The sequence below is a fragment of the Rhinolophus sinicus genome, chromosome 14, assembly GCF_057876585.1.
Source record: "Rhinolophus sinicus isolate RSI-liver-muscle chromosome 14, RSI-T2T, whole genome shotgun sequence".
Classification (NCBI taxonomy): Eukaryota; Metazoa; Chordata; class Mammalia; order Chiroptera; family Rhinolophidae; genus Rhinolophus; species Rhinolophus sinicus.
In genome coordinates, this window is record NC_142514.1 from 108,732,389 (window position 1) to 108,750,811 (window position 18,423).

The window sequence follows — 18,423 nt, forward strand, 5'->3', positions numbered from 1 at the left end:
GAGAACAAAGAGAATACATTTTGGAAAACAAATTTTATCCAAAAATGATTTGCATTTGGGGATTTCCCCAATGGTGTACAAAAGTCTGAACTTACAAAAGGGTTGTATTCCAACAGTTCATTTTGAAGATAACTATGAACTTAGATTTCTTGGAACTTCCTCTCCACACCCCTTCTCTATTTAGTTTCAAACACAGTGCCAAATACAAAATCTGCATGGTGGTAACAAACTCAAGCAAGGGACTTTGTAAACTGAAGGATCCCTTTGTTGTTATTGTTCATCTAAATAATACAACTCTCTAATTCCTAATTATGCATGATCTTTAAAAAAAAAGCCTTCAGTGAATTTATTGGAGATAGAAAAATTAATATTCCTTCTTCTAGGTATCCCTATACAACTTTACCGAGCATACTGCATAGGCTAGAATGATTACTGTCAAACTAAATCCCACGTAAAGTAGCAGCATTGAATATTCAATCTCATAAATAGGAAAATGTGAATTAAAATATCTAATATGTTAATTATATCTAAAAAAAATACAATTTTCACTTATTATATCTACAAAGATTAAAAAACAAACACCCTTGTGAGTTAAGGTTCAATGAGAAGGCCACATTTATATATTGCTGGTAAGAATATAAAATAGGTTATAATTTTTCTGGAAGGTAATCTGACAATCTTTATCAAGAACTTTAAAAATCATCCATCCCATTTAGCCTAAAGATTCTACTTCTGAGAAATTATGTGAAGGAAATAGTCTGAAATGATGATAAGTATTTATGTGTAAATATATTCACTAGGGTATTAAAAACAGAAATAGTAATTAGGAAGTAACTACATGAATTATGGTAACTTTATAACTATTACACAACCATTAAAATGGTTCCTTTAACAACATGGATAAATGCTTAGACTAAATAATAAATTAAAAATCAGGATATCAGTACAGTCTCAATATAAGGTATGTATAGAAAAAGATCAGGAAAAACTAGATACAAATATGACAAAAATGTTATCAGTGGGTGAAAAAATAATGGATTGTTTTATTTTTTTGCTTTATACTTTTCTGTGCAATTTTTCTTTGAACCACACATATAAAAGTGGCTTTGGGGGACTTTATAAGGAAGTTACACAATAAGAAATATTTTTCTAGTAACAAATCAGAAGGCATTAACATATTTGCTACCTCAAATAATACCTGCTTCAGTGACATTTACTACTAATACACAAATTCTACACTGTCCCTCTGAAGTACCAAGGAGCATATGCTCACCATACAATTAGATCTTTGAAGTTAAAGATTAAATACACTTTTACAACTTATACATCAAATCACAGGTGGAATGAGAACATACCAGCCTATCATTTGATTGAAAAGTGAATGTGATTGAGTAGACTACAATGAGCGCGTTTCTGAAAGCAGTAAGAGTCAGTAGTAATAATGACATGGGAGTTCTTCAACTACCCTTTAAAATAATAAATAAGTTAAACGTTTTCTAATTTAAATTTTGACTTTTAAAATATAAGGATTTGATTATTATAATGCTTGGGTAAGGGAAAATTGGAAGAAAGGTAAATGTCAGCATACTTTTATATCCATAAAAAGACTATGAAAGAACTGATTAAAAATAACCTCCTATCTTAAAATTATTTAAACAAATCAACAAAAAAGACACTCACTTAAAAATTGGGCCAAAGAACAAAAAGCAATTTACAAAAGAAATGTAAATAGTCATATGAAATTGTGTAATCAAAGACATGCACATTAGAATAATATTTTCTCCCATCAAATTGGAAAATGTTTAAAAATCAAATTTCTGGTAAATATGCATTCCTCCTGGTGAGGATTAATAGGTACTCTTTTTCTGGAAGATAATTTAGCATCTCATGCCATAAGATATGGATGTAAGGATATACCCCTTGACCCAAGCATTTCTATTGCTATAGGATTACCCTGAGGGAATAATCAGATAGGTACGCAAAGATGTATATACAGGAATGCCCTCTGAAACATTATTTCAGAAAGAGAAACAGCAAGAGAAATAATCTAAACATTTAATAACAGGAAATACATTAAATAACATACAGAGCGTCATATGCAAGGATACTATTTAACCATGCTTTCGACAGTTTTTTAAACTTGGGAAAAATGTCAATAACACACTAAGTAAAAAACACAGATTATATGTACAGATGACATCAATTTTATTACCTACATATAAAATACAAGTGAATAACTAAGAGGATCTGAAGCAAATATTAACAGTGGTTATCTCTTGGTCTGGATGGTGGAATTAAGGATGTTTATTTTCTTCTTTGAGCTCTTTAACAATGTCTACAATAAATAAGCAATGTTTATAATTCCTTTTGTAAATTGGAGGAAAATAACACCTAAATACTATGTTTATTTTAAAAAACTTAAAACAAATTTTAGCAATTTTTTTTCATTTAATTCACCCAAGATTCATCTCTTAACTTGTTTAAAGTATTTTTAAAATGTTTTTTAAAATGAAGATTTTTCTGATGACATTCCCAAATGTAATTGTCTCTTACTCTTCTAATAATCTCAAACTGGATACGTGGGCTCTTTCTCTTTGATGGGTGAAAAAGCATTCTCCACAAATGTTCTGTATAACAGAACTTTCACATAAATAACTTATTTAAAAAATATAGAAGTGGAAGGCAGAAGAGGTACCAGGTATCCTAAAGAGAAAAAAAGTATTTTAATGAATTTCTGGAATCCATTTGGCTCCAAGGAAATGAATCTGTCATCAGCAGAGGGCCATAAATCAAATGTCATCATGTGAATCCAAGAATTGAGGCCAATTTCAGTTATTTCCAAATAAATGTTTTCTTAATTGCTTGATACTGAGATAGACTTTCCCAATGGAATTAAAATCAAAACACATTAAACTCTGTCAAAGTTAAAAATTTCTACAGAATACAAAAATTTACACAACTCTTATTTTTCATGTATGTCTCCCCCGACTCCCCAAAAAAGAACAGGGCATTTGAACAGAATAATTTGCTAATATTACTTGTCTGAGAGCCAAGAAACTAGGGAACAATTTCTAATAAAGCATATATACTTCACGACAAATAAAATTTTTATTTCAACACACAATTAAAGATCATAATAGACCTAGATACAAATATTAGTGATTAAATGATTTGGCAACAAGTCCTTCTGTTGCACATAATAGTTACTTGTTGAAATCTGCAATTTTTTTTTTTTGCTGTATTTTTTTAAAAATTATTGTTTTATATTAGCTTCAGGTGTACAACGCAATGGTTAGGCATTTATATAATCTATGAAGTGATCCCTCCAAGAAGTCCAGCACCCATGTGACACTCTACATAGTCTTTACAACATTATTGATTATATTCCCCATAATGTATTTCACATTCCCGTGACCATTTTGTGACTACTAATTTGTACTTTCTAATCCCTTCACCTTCTCCCCCACTCCCAAACCCCCTCTCATCTAGCAATCATCTATTTCTGTTTTGTTTGCTCATTTATTCTGTCCTTTGGATTCCACATATAAGTGATATCATATGGTATTTTTCTTTCTCAGTCTGACTTATTTCACTTAGCATAATATCCTCTAGGTCCATCCATGTTGTTGCAAATGGTAAGATGAAATCTGGAATATTTCAGAGCACAAGATTAATACTAAGACTACTAAGAGGAGTCTTAAAATTTTAAAGCAAAATATAAAATTCAATTGTATTAAAAAATAAGTTCTCTTCAAGAAATATTGCAATCAGGGTATAATATGCCCTTCTCTGGTTTCTACCCTTGCTCTAAAAATGCAATTTTGATACTTTAACTAGTTGGAAAGCTTAAAAAATACTTACTTTTAAAGATAGTAGTTAGTTTCAGAATTGTGCCTAAATAAAAAAGCCCTCAAATGCACAGAGAAAGCTATTCAGTGAATCAAAGCCGTTTACAGAATGTCCTTGCTATCAGTTTTGCAGTCCAGGTTCTCCCACCACCTAAGTGCCATTTTAATAAGGTAATTTTCAGAACCTCTGTGAAATTTCCTTAAGAGTCCATGGGCAACACATTTATACGCTCTTTAGCTAATTAATAAAAGAGGCATGGTATTGAGGAAAACTCAATTATCTGTCATAGAAAAGGTCTGAAAATAACTAATGATGGTTATTGCTGGGTGAAGATATAACGGGTAATTCTTTCCATTTATCTATACTTTTTAGATTTTCAATAATAAACATGACAGATTTGATGAATATATATTACTCTTTAATGTAAAAATAATACCTTCTCACTTGGTAATTTCCCTTCTAGGAATTTACCCCTAATTCCTCCTCCCTGAAAAAATTAAAAATGTAGACACAGACTCATATACACAAAAATTATTCACTGCAAATTATTTATTATAAGTGAACATTAGAAACTATGTAATGTCCAGTGGTATGAAATTGTTAAGTAAAATAGGATTCATCTACAAGGCAGAACACTACAGCTATTAAAAAAGTTTTATAAAGTTATATACTAAACAAAATGATCAGGCTATACTGATAAGTGGAAAAAGGGTACAATTTATATAAATGTACCTACCATGTGATCTCATCTATGGAAAATGTATTTAAAAAGACAACTAGAGGGAAATATACCATAATGTTAAGAATTATTTATTCCCATTGGAGGAATTGTACGTGTACTATTCTTTAGATTTTCTACATTAAGACTGTATTTCTTTAGAAGTCAGAAAACAAAAACGTTTAAAGGCACAAATGACTTTTCTGAAATTTTATTTAATAGACAAAAAACTAGCTATAGAAGGAAAAAGTTATTTGCTAGTACAGTATTAATAAAACATTACTCAAGGACATGTATAGCATAGCAAACTAGCAACCACTACTGCCTAAAATAGTTTAACAGTCTAACTGCTATTATTCTTTTCCCATTATGCTAATTTTATAAAATTAGCTACTCTAATTCATAAACCACAAACCAATACTACAAAGCTTTTATGAAGTATTATATTAGGAAGCTGGATTCTACCACCACCTGCTTTCCCTTCCGTATGAAAAATTTACAGAGATCTAATATGAGAATACCACTTCAGATGATGATGTGATTATATTTCTTAAACAATGTTAAGCTATTTGCTATATTAAGCCAAAATCAAGATCTCTTTTGTCTACTGATTTTTTTCCTTCCTAAAAGGCAAGCAGTCTTGGATCTCCGAAGTTCTGTAAAAGAAAAAACAAAACAAAACAAAACAAAACAAAAAACAGAACAAGAGATAGAGAAGAGCCCATTAAAAATAAGAGTCTAATTGTTTATGACATAGATGTTTAAGCTAAGCCCTAAAATTTGCCTTGGGTTCAAACTTGGGAAAAAAGACCTATAGGTTTTAAAACACACAAACTTATATTGATGTTACAGTATATTGAAGAAACTTTTATAAGCAGTAAGTAAAATAATATTTTGCTGATATTGTTCTTTATACATTGTTTTCACTGTAATTACTGTAGTATGTTCAGCAATGAAAACTTCAAATAATGTTAAATAAAACGAAAGTTTTCACTAGCCATCATATTTATAGTATTTGAAGAAGTTGTTGTATTTGTCAAAGGCGTAAATATGTATACAATGAATGCATGAAGATAACAAATACTGCTTTAGAAAAACTAGCAACAAACAGTATACTTTAACAAATAATTGTATCTGCGCTGTAGCTAAACAATCCTAAGTGGAAATTACCATAAAAGTTCACAGAGCAACTTTACAAACCTGAGATCTATAGGAACTTTTCATTATTAACCGGCTATTTCACTCACCCCTCTCAACTGTAGTATCTTTAATCACACCAAATTTTCACAAACACTCACCCATCTTAAATGCACACTTTCTTTTTATATGTTAAGGACACCTTTTTAGAAAAGCACAAGGGAGATGGGCTCTGTGGACTAGAAATTTAACTTTTAACTTAATCATTTTACACACATACACTACACACAAAATTCTGGAGCTGGGTGCTCTTTCATAACCTGACCTGTGCCTTCAATTACAAATTGATCTCACTCCATCTCACATAGCCAAGCCGTGATACTACTCCACAGTGCCCCCTAGCTCTACAAGAGATGTCAGTTTAAGAGAGACTCGGTTTGAACTGTCAACCGCAAGAGAAAGTATCAGTCAGTCACTATCAGCTCCACTTAAGCAGTTCTTAAATAGACATTGTACTACCTAAATTTGACCTAATAAATAACAGCTGACTTCATAAAATAGTGCTACTAATACTGATAAGAGCTGATAAGAAAAAAATATTACGAACTAAAGGGTTTCTGTAGAAGCTCTCCGTAACGTGCATTTTGTTACATTTTTAGACAGTCATTAAGAAAGGGCGCATACAAAAATACACATTGAAAACGGCTTCTTTTCATATAATTTAAGGGGAAATGCCATGGCATTAGGCCATGGTTCTTAAGAATGGTACCAATTTCTTCATTTTCAAAAATGCTGGGATCGGAGTAATTTCACTATAGTCACAGTATTTATCATTACACACTTAATCTAAATTGCTAACCCTGAGAAATTTTTGAGAGGAAAACTTATGACCTTGGTCCTGATGCTAAAAAATAAGTCATATTTGGACTGTTTCAGGATCAATAGGGGAGGGCAAAAAGTGAAGATGACACAATGACACATACCTCTTCTTTTTGGAAATAAGAGCCTTTCACAAAAACAAAGCATAAACAAAGTTAAGCAAAACTTATAAGAAAAACAGCTACAAAAATCACTCAAGTTTTCAAATGCCCTTCACCTTACACCATTCTGGAAAAAAAAAAAAGCCCTATGTTATTCCATATTCACCCTCTATTGCATTCACAATTAGGGGGGGAACCTGAAAAGGATGAAAACTGGAGGGAAAAAAAAACTGAAAAAGGATGAAATTCCAGAACAACTACAATGAGGCAGAGTAGAGTATGTCAAAAACACGAGGTTTTATTCTAAAGAATGGTTTTGTTTCTACCGTTTTCTAAAGTATTTAATTTGTGAGTCTTAAAATAGAGACCCTGAGGAGAGCAGCTTGAGGCAGTGAAGGAAGGGGGTGGGTTAGGTAAGAACAGAGACTTGGGAGAAAATATGTGCCGTACACTAGAATGTGCAATGGTGGGGGGGAGGGGGGATGATGCTGACTGAATTCACCGTCGGGAAGCAGTTGAGGGCTCTAAGAGTAGAGAGGTAGAATCTGCGCGGCTTAAGGAACGAGTATTCACAGCCAGAAGGTACACCTGGTAAAGAGACAAGCTAGGATAAGAAAGGCCAACCTACCAACCATGCAAATGCAGAGATGACCATTTTAACCAGTCCCATTGTCTGGAATATTAGAGGGAAATGCCTCAGGCACAACATCAAGCTAGTTTGACACCAAATCAGAGACAGAGTCGGGCAAAAGGAGGGAAAGAAGGTGGACAGTGGCCGTTGGGGCATTCTCGGCCACCGGGCCCCCTTCCTCACCGGGCCGGGAGGGGCGCCGGGGTCACAGGGAATGCGCGATGCCCCGTCTCGGGAGTTCGAGCGCGGGCGGTCCCGTCCTCGGGGCTGGCGACGTCTCTCACCGCGCTGCCCGGGAGCACCGAGACTTCCCCTCCCACCCCACCCCCAGCCGAAAGCTGGGAAGACGCGGAACTTGGGCTCCAGAGCGGAGGCCACAGACCAGGTCAGGGCCAGGGTGGAAGGCTCTGGGCGAAATTCTGTGTGGCCACCGTGGGTGGCGTAGGGGGAAGGCAAAGCCCCGGCTGGTGGGGTTTCCAATCAGACGACACTCGGATCCTGGTGACCGGACTCCGACCCCTTAGGCGCTCACAGATCCCCTGCACCTCCTGGGTCCTCACAGTCCCAGGCCCTCTGGTCTCGGCTATGACCCGGCCTCTCGGGTCTTCCCAAGGCCCCGCTGCAGCCGCCCCTCTCTGTAAACAGCTCCTCTCCCGAACCCTAGCCTCGGACACTCCCGCCGAGCCCCCAGCCGCACCTCCGTCTTGGTGATCCGGTGCCGCCCCAGCTTCACAACGGCGAAGTTGCCCTTGCCCAGCGTGCCCTCGATGTCGTAGAACCCCACCCGGACCGGCCCGCGCTGCAAGTGCCTCGGGCCATCCGCCATGACCATGCTGGGCCCCGCTGCTAGACACGGCGGACTGGAGCGCGGGCTGGCGGGCGGGCGGGCGGCGCAGCTGAGCTCGGGTGGCGCGGCTGAGCTCCGGCGACCGCCGCTCCGCTCGCTCCTCCGCTCCGTCCCTCCCGCTCCGCAGGGCCCAGCCAGGCGCGCGCGGCTGCTGACGTGCGCCGACGTCAGGGGGCCGGAGCAGGGGGGCGGGGGTGGGACCGGGTCTTGATTGGTCACCATGGCGACCGGAGCAGCGTCGACGTCGGCGGCGGGAGGGAGGAAGGGAGGGAGAGAAGACGGGCGGGGCTTGGACGGTGCGTTCTTTCCGGGCTCAGGCGCCCTCCGCTCTCCCTTCTGCGCTGCGGCTGCCTGGGGCGGGGTGGTCCCCTGGCCCGCCCAGTTCCTCGTCCTCGCAGCCGAAGGCCAAGAGCGAGCCCTGGTGGGCGGAGCGGAGGGGTGCAGCGACCTGGACCCGGCCTGAGGTCTCCTTCTCCAGCGCCAGCGTTTTCCCACCCCGGGACCTTCCCGCCAAAACCTCTCACCTAATGACTACAGTGCGTCCTAAATTTGGCACGGGCAAAGAACAGTGGCTGAGCAATGCATTGCTCACAGGCTCCTTTCTTTGTATCCTTTTCTCATCTTGTTTCTATATAAATCCCTCCACATTTTGATGTCACTGAGGAAGCCTCCTGACAGCAGCAGGTCGCTTATAGACTCACGGAATGTCAGCGTTGAAGAGACCCTAGAGATCACTTAATGCAGGAATTCGTAGTCTCAAATGGGCTTGGGATCCTTGAACCCCCTAAAATGTATGCAAATTTTGGCATACTTGTCTCTGAGGAGATAGGACTATAACTTTTATCAGATTCCCAAACGTGTGAGTGACCACGAAAAGGTTAAGAAATACGTATTTATCTAATCCAATTTCTTTTCAGATGAGTACTCAAGCCCCACGGAATGAAGGGAACTGCCAAGGTCACGCAGGTAATGCTAGAGTTAGGATTGCAAATCACACCAGTCTTCCGCATGGTGACTCAAGGAAACAGGTACAGTGTTATTTTAAAATTTGGAAATATATGCCTCCAGATCTTGATTTCTAAATACCATTCTCCACTGAAAGGAATCAGACTCCTTGAAGAAATGGCTGATTCCGGGGCAGAGAGAGGGAAAGTATTAAATGCCCTTGAAAGATTTTGTATGAGAGAGCACGATTTTCAAAGAATGTCTAAAGCAAGATTTTCAAAGAATGTCTAAAGGAAACAGAAGCTAGCTTGAGTGTCCCTCCACTTACCGAATCTGGGATAATTTGAGCATCATGAATGACTAATGATAGAAATGAGTTTTTTTAAAAGGAATCCACAAGTACATACTTATTCCTAAAAATTTTAAATAAATATAAAGGGGGAAGTGACAATTCTCCCTGACAGTGGAATGCCAACTAATAATACACATAGAAGAAATGATGAAATTAGGAAAATCACCATTTTGCAACCATTATAGCAATAATTGATTCAGACAGGATTATCAATAGATGTTAAAATCATTGGGTGAAAGTGCTTGGTGAACAAGATATTTACATAATCTCAAAACACCTTTGGATTTTTTTACTCATTAAAATAAGGAATAAACACCGTACCTTTACAGTGGAGAAATATGACAAATATCTCCCTAACAAAATGATCAAAGTTAATGCCGCCAATTATGGGATAAAATGACATGACGTGCCTCCTGATGTGAGATACTAAGGACATATCTCTTATGTAGTATCCCTGTTAAAAATACGTATTCTGAATCTAATCACAAAGAAACAAATCAGAAAAATGCAAATTGAGAAACAGTCTATGCAACCATTGGCCTGTACTCTTAAAAAATGTCAGTGTTGTGAAAGACAAAGAAAGGATTAGGAACTATTCTAGATTTAAGGAATTAAAGAGACATACTACTACAGACAAAGTGTGATCCTGGATTGGGGAAAATAAGTTCTGTAAAGGAATATTTTCAGGAGAATTGTTGAGATTTACATATGGATTATATATTAGATAATAGTATTATTTAAATATTAAGCTTCTTGAACTTCATAATTGTGCTGTGGTTATGAAAGACAGTACCCTTATTAAGTGATACACACTGAAGTATTTAGGGATAAAGGTTTTGATATATACAACTTACTATCAAATGGTTTAGCAAAGATAGATAAGGCAAATGTGGCAAAAGGTTAAATTGGTAAATCTAGGTAGAGAGTATATAATAGTGTATTGTATTGTTCTTGCAATTCTTATAGAGTTTAAATTTTTTAATGAAGTAATATATATGTATACATTTTATTTTCTTATTTTAATTTAATTTTGTTTTATTTCACATTCCTTGTGTAAGATCGACGGACTCTTGAGCCCTCCACCTGCTCACTGTGCTTCTGCCCTTCACCCTCCCCAAGCAACACCTTATTCTACTGTGAGTTATGTTGTTTGCAAAGTCGAGGAAGGTGGGAAGAGGCTTTAAGACTGATAAGATTTGGGAGTGGTATATGAGAGCTCATTTAACTGACCAGGAGGAGCCCACATATGTACCCCAGTTAAAAAAATTTTCCTTTATACATTTTGCCTATTAGATTGATGAGTTCTAATTGCTTTGGAGGTTCCTTTGAGACTCTGATGAAAAGCTACTTCCTCAAGAACCAGAAAATGCACACAGAGACCCAGTGGAGCAAACAACCTCCTCCTTTAAAGTATGTCTTTTGAACAGATATTGACTCATTTCTAGCTGATTATTTTTATCAGATAACAGGCCAACTACCTATGTGGACAATCTTGGAGTAAGATTTGACTTAGGGCTGGAAATAAGGGAATGGCACGGAGGACCAAAATGTTTTCTGCAAACCACAGTTCATTGTGAACGTGCTGAGTGTCTAGAGGTTACAAAAAGGGCAGCCAGAGATTAGGGAAAGGTAGGAGGGACTATGCCATAAACAAACCTTGGCTACTTGGAAATGCAGTGGGTGTGCCACTGAGCATTATGGTAGGTTGTAAATGTGACTCTGGAGAAATACATGGGGACTGTTATAATATTGCAGCCTTGGAATCCACGATTCAGCTCTATTTCCTCAATCCAAAAGATCTACTGCTCCCTCTCCAATTTCAACCTGTATGTATCTTATGTGCTTTTTCTTCAATTAAATGTTAGCTAAATACGTTTTGACATTTATTAATATTATCCAACTCCTACTTTCTTCTGCTCTTTTTTTCTCCCTAGTTTTCATCTTCTTTTCTCTTTTTCTCTCCCTAGACACATACAAACACACACACGTACCACCACCACCACTACCATCACCACCACTACCACCACCACCACCGCCACCACCCCCTCTCAGGAAAAAGAATAAAAGATAAGAGGGAGAAGAAGAAAAGAGGCTTCATACAATTCCCATCTTTTTCATCTGGGGTTTTTTGTATCATTGAGGTAGAGTGCTGTAGTCACCAGATTTCCTATTTGCTTGACCTTTAAAATGTAACATTTCTAGCTAATGCTGTGAGTATAATGATATATTTGCCATTGAGCTGATTTAGAAAAGTTAAGATAACACTTCAAAAAGCAAAAGGGTGTAGATATGGAAATAATTAAGAAAGATTATAAGAGACTAAAATAAGAATTAATTCTGTAGCATCGTTAACTTAGAATAAAATGGACTTAGAACAAAAATGTGGAATGAGGAGAGTAGTTAGCAAAGAGGTAACGAAAGAATAATTTGAATTGCGAGGAAATAAAACTTCATGACTCACAGTGCTATACATATTTTGTGAAGCAGACACCCCATGAACTTGAAAAACAAGGTGTGTGCCATATGTTTCCTTGATCATGAACAATGTCTACATTTTTACTGTTTTATTATTTCAGGACTAAATGAAAGTCAATGTACCAGTAGGCTTAGGCCTGAATTTGGATTTAGTTCAAATTGAAAACTGATGAACTCTGTATTAGAGGACTTTGCTTAGAAAAAAAAGATTATAAAGCTAGAATGAATACTTAGCTTTTTATATTACAAAAGGCAGAAAGTACATGAGAAAATCCAAATCACTGACCCATGCCAAGTACAAGTACTTCTTTTTATTATAAAATACATGTAATCCTGAAACATGCATTAATGTTGGTGACACACAGTGTTTAAGGTACTATTATGGATAGATGATAAACTAGAGGATTGAGGTAATTTAAAGAAAATTTCTTTAGTTCTTTAAAATGATGGGTAACCATGCCCTGGTTTAAATTTTTCTAAGTTTAGTTTTAGCTGTGATAGACCTTCTTTAAATGAAGAACGTGTGATTCTCTCCAAACTTTGAAAATAATTTCAAAATTTTCGTATCTCCTCCCAGATGACAGATTTTCCTAGGATCTTAAATTTGAAAGAGATCTTAGAGCGTATCATACGAATTCATCTTCCCATCTGATACAGAAATCTCTAGACACTTGACAGATGGCATCAAGCCTTGTTTTACTGCTTCATGCTTCATTACATGTCTCACATGTGATATATGTGAGACAGTTTGTATTAATAGAAAATGCTTCCTCATATTGGCTTCATAGCTACATCTTTCTGACTCCTGTCTATAGTTTTAGTTTTTTCCCTGGTGCAAGACATTACAAATAAGTAGACACACACCTATTATCACAGTCTTTCTTCAGTTCTCCAAGCAAAACATTCCCAAATTCACTGTCAAGCTGACTATTTTTCTGGAAGTCTACCCTTTCTTCTTGTGCTTCTCTGGTCTCTGACTTGTCAATGTCCCTCTTTAAATGTTGTTCCCTAAACTGAATTCATTAGCCTAGGTGTAGTCTAAGCAGTGCAGAATACTGGCCATTGACCAGTCCCTCCTTTAATCCAGACACTCAAGTCATGCTAATTCAGCCAAAGATTGTGCTAATTTTCTTTTCAGCATCTGTAGCCCACGGTTAACACGTTGCGTACGGATCACGAGAATCTTCGTTTTTTCTGAGCCATGCGTTAATGATGGATAACGAGAATTCTCATTTTTACTGTTGACTCTTTTTACTTTGCACATTTTATTGAATTATTTGTGTTTTGTTAATAACAAAGGAAGCTGCTTTCTACAGTATCACACCAGGAGGGATTACTAACATCATAGGTGAGTAAATCCTAAAAAATTCCATAGAAAAATAATAAATGACATAGAAGCATTTATGCTTTAAAGAGAAGAGTGCATTTTAAAGTAGTTTCTTTTAAAAACCTGCCAGAACAGAGGGGTATGAGGGATTTAAACCCCGCTGTACGCAACGTGTTAAGATCAAGGCCAACTAAAACCCTTGGGTCTTTCAAAATAATAATTATTGTTACCATTTTCTTGGGCAATTGGTTTTTTTAAAATATAAATGGAAATTCTGATAGTTAAAATGTCATCTTGTTAATTTTGCTCCTTGTTCCTGATAATAGAATCATTTTGTTTCTTCACTCTGCCATCTATTATATTAACTAATCTTTAGTTCTCTGAACCATCTGACCATTCGACCAGCTGAACATTCGACCAGCACACCTTCTATATCTTGATTGTAGTCATTCTTTGTATCACCTCTCCTAGGGCAAGTGTGTGGCTCCTGGAAGGTTCATGACTAGATTGGTAAACTGGTAAATAAGGCAAAACCTGGGCCAAATTTTAAAACTTGCTAATAGACATCTTCCAGGTTTACTTCCAACAATTTATTGGTCAACATTCATTTAATTTGATTTGTTTTTTTACATGAGTTCCAGGAAGATTCTATGTTTATGCTGCAGGGATAAGATTTTAAAGAGTGTCCTCAACATTCTAATACAAACGTTTCAATGTATAAGTTACCTCTCAGTTACTTTCCTTTTAGTTCATTCTCTTTTATTATTGGAGTATTTTACTCATCTTCCCCAACCCCACGAGATCGTGAACTTCTTTGGAAAAGATCTTAGTCTTTTTTTGAAATTCCTAAACATTTTAGCAGAATTCAAAATGCAGTTTTGTTTGACAGCTATTGCATCATACGCTGGACACCATGGTAGACACTGGGGATGCAAACAAGAATAAGGCATAGTCCCTGCCCTGGAGAATTCATGGTTAGAATGGGAGCTCTAAAATCTGACTGCTTAAGTGCGAACCGTGGCTCTACTACATACAAGCTGGTGACCTTGGCAAAGTTGCTTAACCTTTCTCTGCCTCAGAATTGTAAAGGCCTAATAAGAGTCAGCCAGGTGAAAAAAGATTTTATGAGCATTTGAAGAAGAAACAGCACGAGCAATGGTTCTGAAGATATGAAGAGTCATGATGTGCTCAGGTAAGTACCGTCAGTTGTGAACATTGAGACTCAGTAATGAGAGTGTCCACAGTTAAAACGGAAAGCTACATGGCACCAGGTCATGGAGGGCTTCCTCTTCCCTTTCCAGCCAAACTGTTGCTCCTAAACCCTTCCAAAGAGAAATTCTGAAGTTATAACTGGGTAATAAGTTGCTGGAGCGGTAGCTTCCAACTGTGGCAGTGATGACATGTAAGGGATGGGAGAGAAAGAAATGTCAAAGATTGCTTCCAGGTTTTTGACCGAGGTGAACAGATAAAATCAATTACTGAGAGCTTAACATGTGCCATTCACTCTGCTGGGCACTGAACATACAAAGGTGGATGAAATATGGACCTGGCCTTAAAGAGCACATAATCTATTTCACTCAGACATTTAGTCCTTATTTCTCTAATATACCAGGGTGCCAAAAAATGTATACACATGACTTGTATTCATCTTTTGTTTTCTGTATATATAGAGTATTACAATTTTAATACAGTTTTTTCCTTTCTTAAAATGTGTATGCATTTTTTGGCACCCTCTGTATATATTGTCGAAGACTAGTAAATAATTAGAAATCAATATATATTATGTCTGTGTACTAGAGCAAAATGAGTTGTACTAGGAGTGAAATTTCTGCATTGGCATTTACAAACTCTGGCTATATAACTCTGGAACTTGGTGGAGAGATCAAGGCTGCAAATTTAGAGATTGATAGTACTGATGGTTGAAGTCAAGGGTATGGATGGTATCACGCAATGGTGTTATCAGGAGTGAAGGAGAAGAACGCGCGGCTACCTTGCCTTCTGCTAGTCCAGGAGCCTATTACTTACAGCTCAAGGGGATACGCCCACAGACAGATGAGTTTTTGCTGTTATGACCATCTCTGAAGGAAACAAATATTACAAGGAAGGAAATAGTCATTCTTTTCTAATCTTCAGTCTCAGAAAATGTGTTATACTGTGAAAATTGGAGCCTTATTAACTACTAATTTACTAATGGACCTGTTTCTTTTGTTTTTGTAGGTATATTTTAGGAGCTATTAATAGGTAAATTTCAGTTTTTGTATAATTATATCCAATTTTGGTGACTATTAATTTTAACCTAGTTTTAGCAGATACTTTTATATTAAGTGTTTGTTCAACTTAAATTTCTTATATTTGTAACTACAAAAATTATTCTCTCAATCACATGTATTTCTAGTCTCCAAGACTGAGGAATATATTTATTTGCTTACTTAATTGGCCTAAAGATAACAAAATAGAAAAACAAGCCAATAAAAACTCCTCACTCCCCCCCCCCCAAAAAAAAAAAAAAAGTGAAGAAGACAGAATCATATCTACAGTATTTGTTCAGGACTCAGGAGAGTGGGCAAATAAAGAGCAGTATCCTCTCCCTGCCCAGGAAGAGAGGTCAGAGAAATAGAAGGAGAATGGAGAGGGAAAGTATCTTTAAAATCAAGGGAAAAGAGAGTTTAAAGGAGGAGAATGTCAGAAGGAGGGTGTACTTTCAATCACTGAAAAAATGTCAAGCAAGATGAAGATGAAAATAATTCATTGCATTTAGGCATGAAGAGATAATTAATAACCTTCGCAGAGGATTTCAGAATACTGAGGGCGGAAGTCAAACTGGAATGAGTGGGAAGTGATGAAGAAGACTGTAAACTGTTTTTTCAAGAAATTGTCTGCGAAGGAATGAAGATAGAAAGGGATGTAGAGTCAAGAGAAGTCTGTTTTTTGTTTTTTCAGTTGGTAGAGAGTTGAGCATTTTTGGAAAGAACCAGAGGAGGGAAAGATTGAAACAAAGGTGATTAGAAATCATCTATAGAGGGTAATGAAATCTAGAACAAAAGGGACTCTTTAGTCCGGAGGTGAGATGCCTCCTTTACTCTGATGTGGTTGGGGAAGAAAGCAAGAGCAGCTTTGGCTGCAGGTAAGTGAGGACTTTGCAGTGCAGGAAGTTTACACTAGGCATCAGTTTCCTCTGTGAAGTAGGAAGCAGATCTTCAACAGAACGTAAGAGTGGAGGAGTAGGAGGCTTTTGATGAGTTGTGAAGGTTTGGAAGATCTGCTATGAGAATGGGAGAGGACATTGATTAGGACGTATAGAAAAACTTGCAGGGCAATAAGAAGCTCCAAGAGGGTTCAGCTGAAGCAGGAAAACTATGAATTGGTAGAAATACCAATTCGCATGGTCATGGGACTTTTTGCAACAATGTTTGGTAGCCTGGATGTCACCGATACAGGGCTGGAGTTTGCTGGGTAGATCCTACAGAATGTCAAAGGGGCAAGGGAGTTGAGGATTCAGCAAGAAAATTACTGGAAACAAGTACCATGTAGTCTCGATATAAAAATAAGTAAAAATAAGAAGGGGCAGGGAGACTGACGGGAACAGAGTGCTCAAGAGTCTGGAGCATAAATGAGATAGATAAAGCAAGGGCGTAAAAGATCTTGAGAAGGAATGATGTCTATGTTGATAATTTAAGTTAGATATGGTTTTAGGTGATGATAAGTCTTCAAGAATTGGTGATTGAAGTGAAGAGGAGTGGTCTGCCTCTTCGTCCGCTATAGTCCCAGTTACTTAACACAATGCCTTTAATGTAATAAGTTTTCAGTATATGTTTGTTCAAAAAATGAATCAGAATGCTTTATTTTCTACTTTCTAGTATATTACACTGATTTCCCTTTTCCCCATATATTTCATTAGTTAATTATAATTATGGAAAATGCTCTAAAATGAAAATACTCTGTGCTATGAGATTGCATAACATGGGTTCCTCATCTAGTCTGGGGGGTGGAGGGTCAAGAAGTTTTCCCAAGGATGTGACATTTAAGGTGAGATCTGAGAAATCAGTAGGAGTAAGCCAGAGGATGAGATGTGGGGAGAGCCTTACCAATGAAAGTAAAAAGATTTTTGAATATCTTGAGGTGGGAAGAAGCTGAAAATACTCCAACTGAGTAGTAGCAATGGAGGTATAAGGATGGGGCCGAAGGGGTATGCTAGGACCATATTACATAAGGTTCCATATATACTAAATCATGAAGTGCATTTTGACCTATTAGATTTGAAATGGGAAAAGTTGACTTATAATTATTGTTGTTAGTTTATAAACATTAAAGGAATTATTATATGGATATGCAATTCTACACAGTGAAATTTGAAAGCTGAAAGATTGTATTTGTCTAAAATGTTTCTTGCACTTGCCTCCTACTTCCTTTCTACAAAGCCTTATTCCTTTGGATTAAACAAAGCAAATGCCTTCCAAAGACCACTAAAATGCACTTTGGTTACCTGAAGAATCTCTGGTCTCCTTCCTCTCTGCTATTCTGATTTTTTTCCATTAGCTTTATGATTGAGTTAATTAAGAATTTGCATAGGGAAAAAACAAGCATCAATTAATGAGATTCCAAGAAGGCAAGGAATAGCGCAGAGACCTTTGACTGATGATGGGGAAGGGAGGCTCAGGTAGGTAAGCATTGTAATGGAGATTTTGAATCTCAGTTTGTACTGGTGCAACTAAGGTCCTAGGAAATACTTGTTTCACAATTTTGTCTAATATAAACCTACATAAAACCTCCAATTTTGCCAAGATAGAGAATTACTGTGCGCTGGCTGCTGACCCGAAGATCAGTCTTGGAGGAACTGTAGAGGAAAATCATCATGAAACTAGGAAATAATAGGGGGAAAAACAAAACAGAGAAATTTCCGGGACAGAGAAGCCTGTTTTGAACTGGTGTGTATATGTATGTGTATATGCATTTGTGTGTATATCTGTTTGTGCATCTGAAGCCTGGGGGCAGGAGACTTCTACGGAGATTATCAACAAAGGCTCCGACTGCTGGTGTGTGTCCTCCACAGTGATAATCAGGGCAGAAGGAAGCTAGAGTGTAGAAAACTGGTGAGGATTGACTGATCTTGATCATTTACTCACTCGCATTCCCCAACTCCTTCCAGCTCCTAGGGCTGGTGA

At 37.3% G+C, this 18,423-nt stretch overlaps 1 protein-coding gene across 2 annotated transcripts in view; it reads right to left on the reverse strand.

Moving 5' to 3' along the window:
- SIK2 (salt inducible kinase 2) overlaps positions 1 to 8,318 on the reverse strand; it is a 126,565-nt gene extending 118,247 nt beyond the window's left edge. Inside the window, exon 1 of one of the 2 annotated variants that reach the window (XM_019715263.3) lies at positions 8,013 to 8,317. In XM_019715263.3, coding sequence (XP_019570822.1) covers positions 8,013 to 8,147 — 135 coding nt within the window. In that variant the 5' untranslated portion in view covers positions 8,148 to 8,317. Of the gene's footprint in view, positions 1 to 8,012 lie in introns of both variants that reach the window. The other variant, XM_074335508.2, reaches the window with a different exon arrangement.
- Positions 8,319 to 18,423: the final 10,105 nt, after the last annotated feature.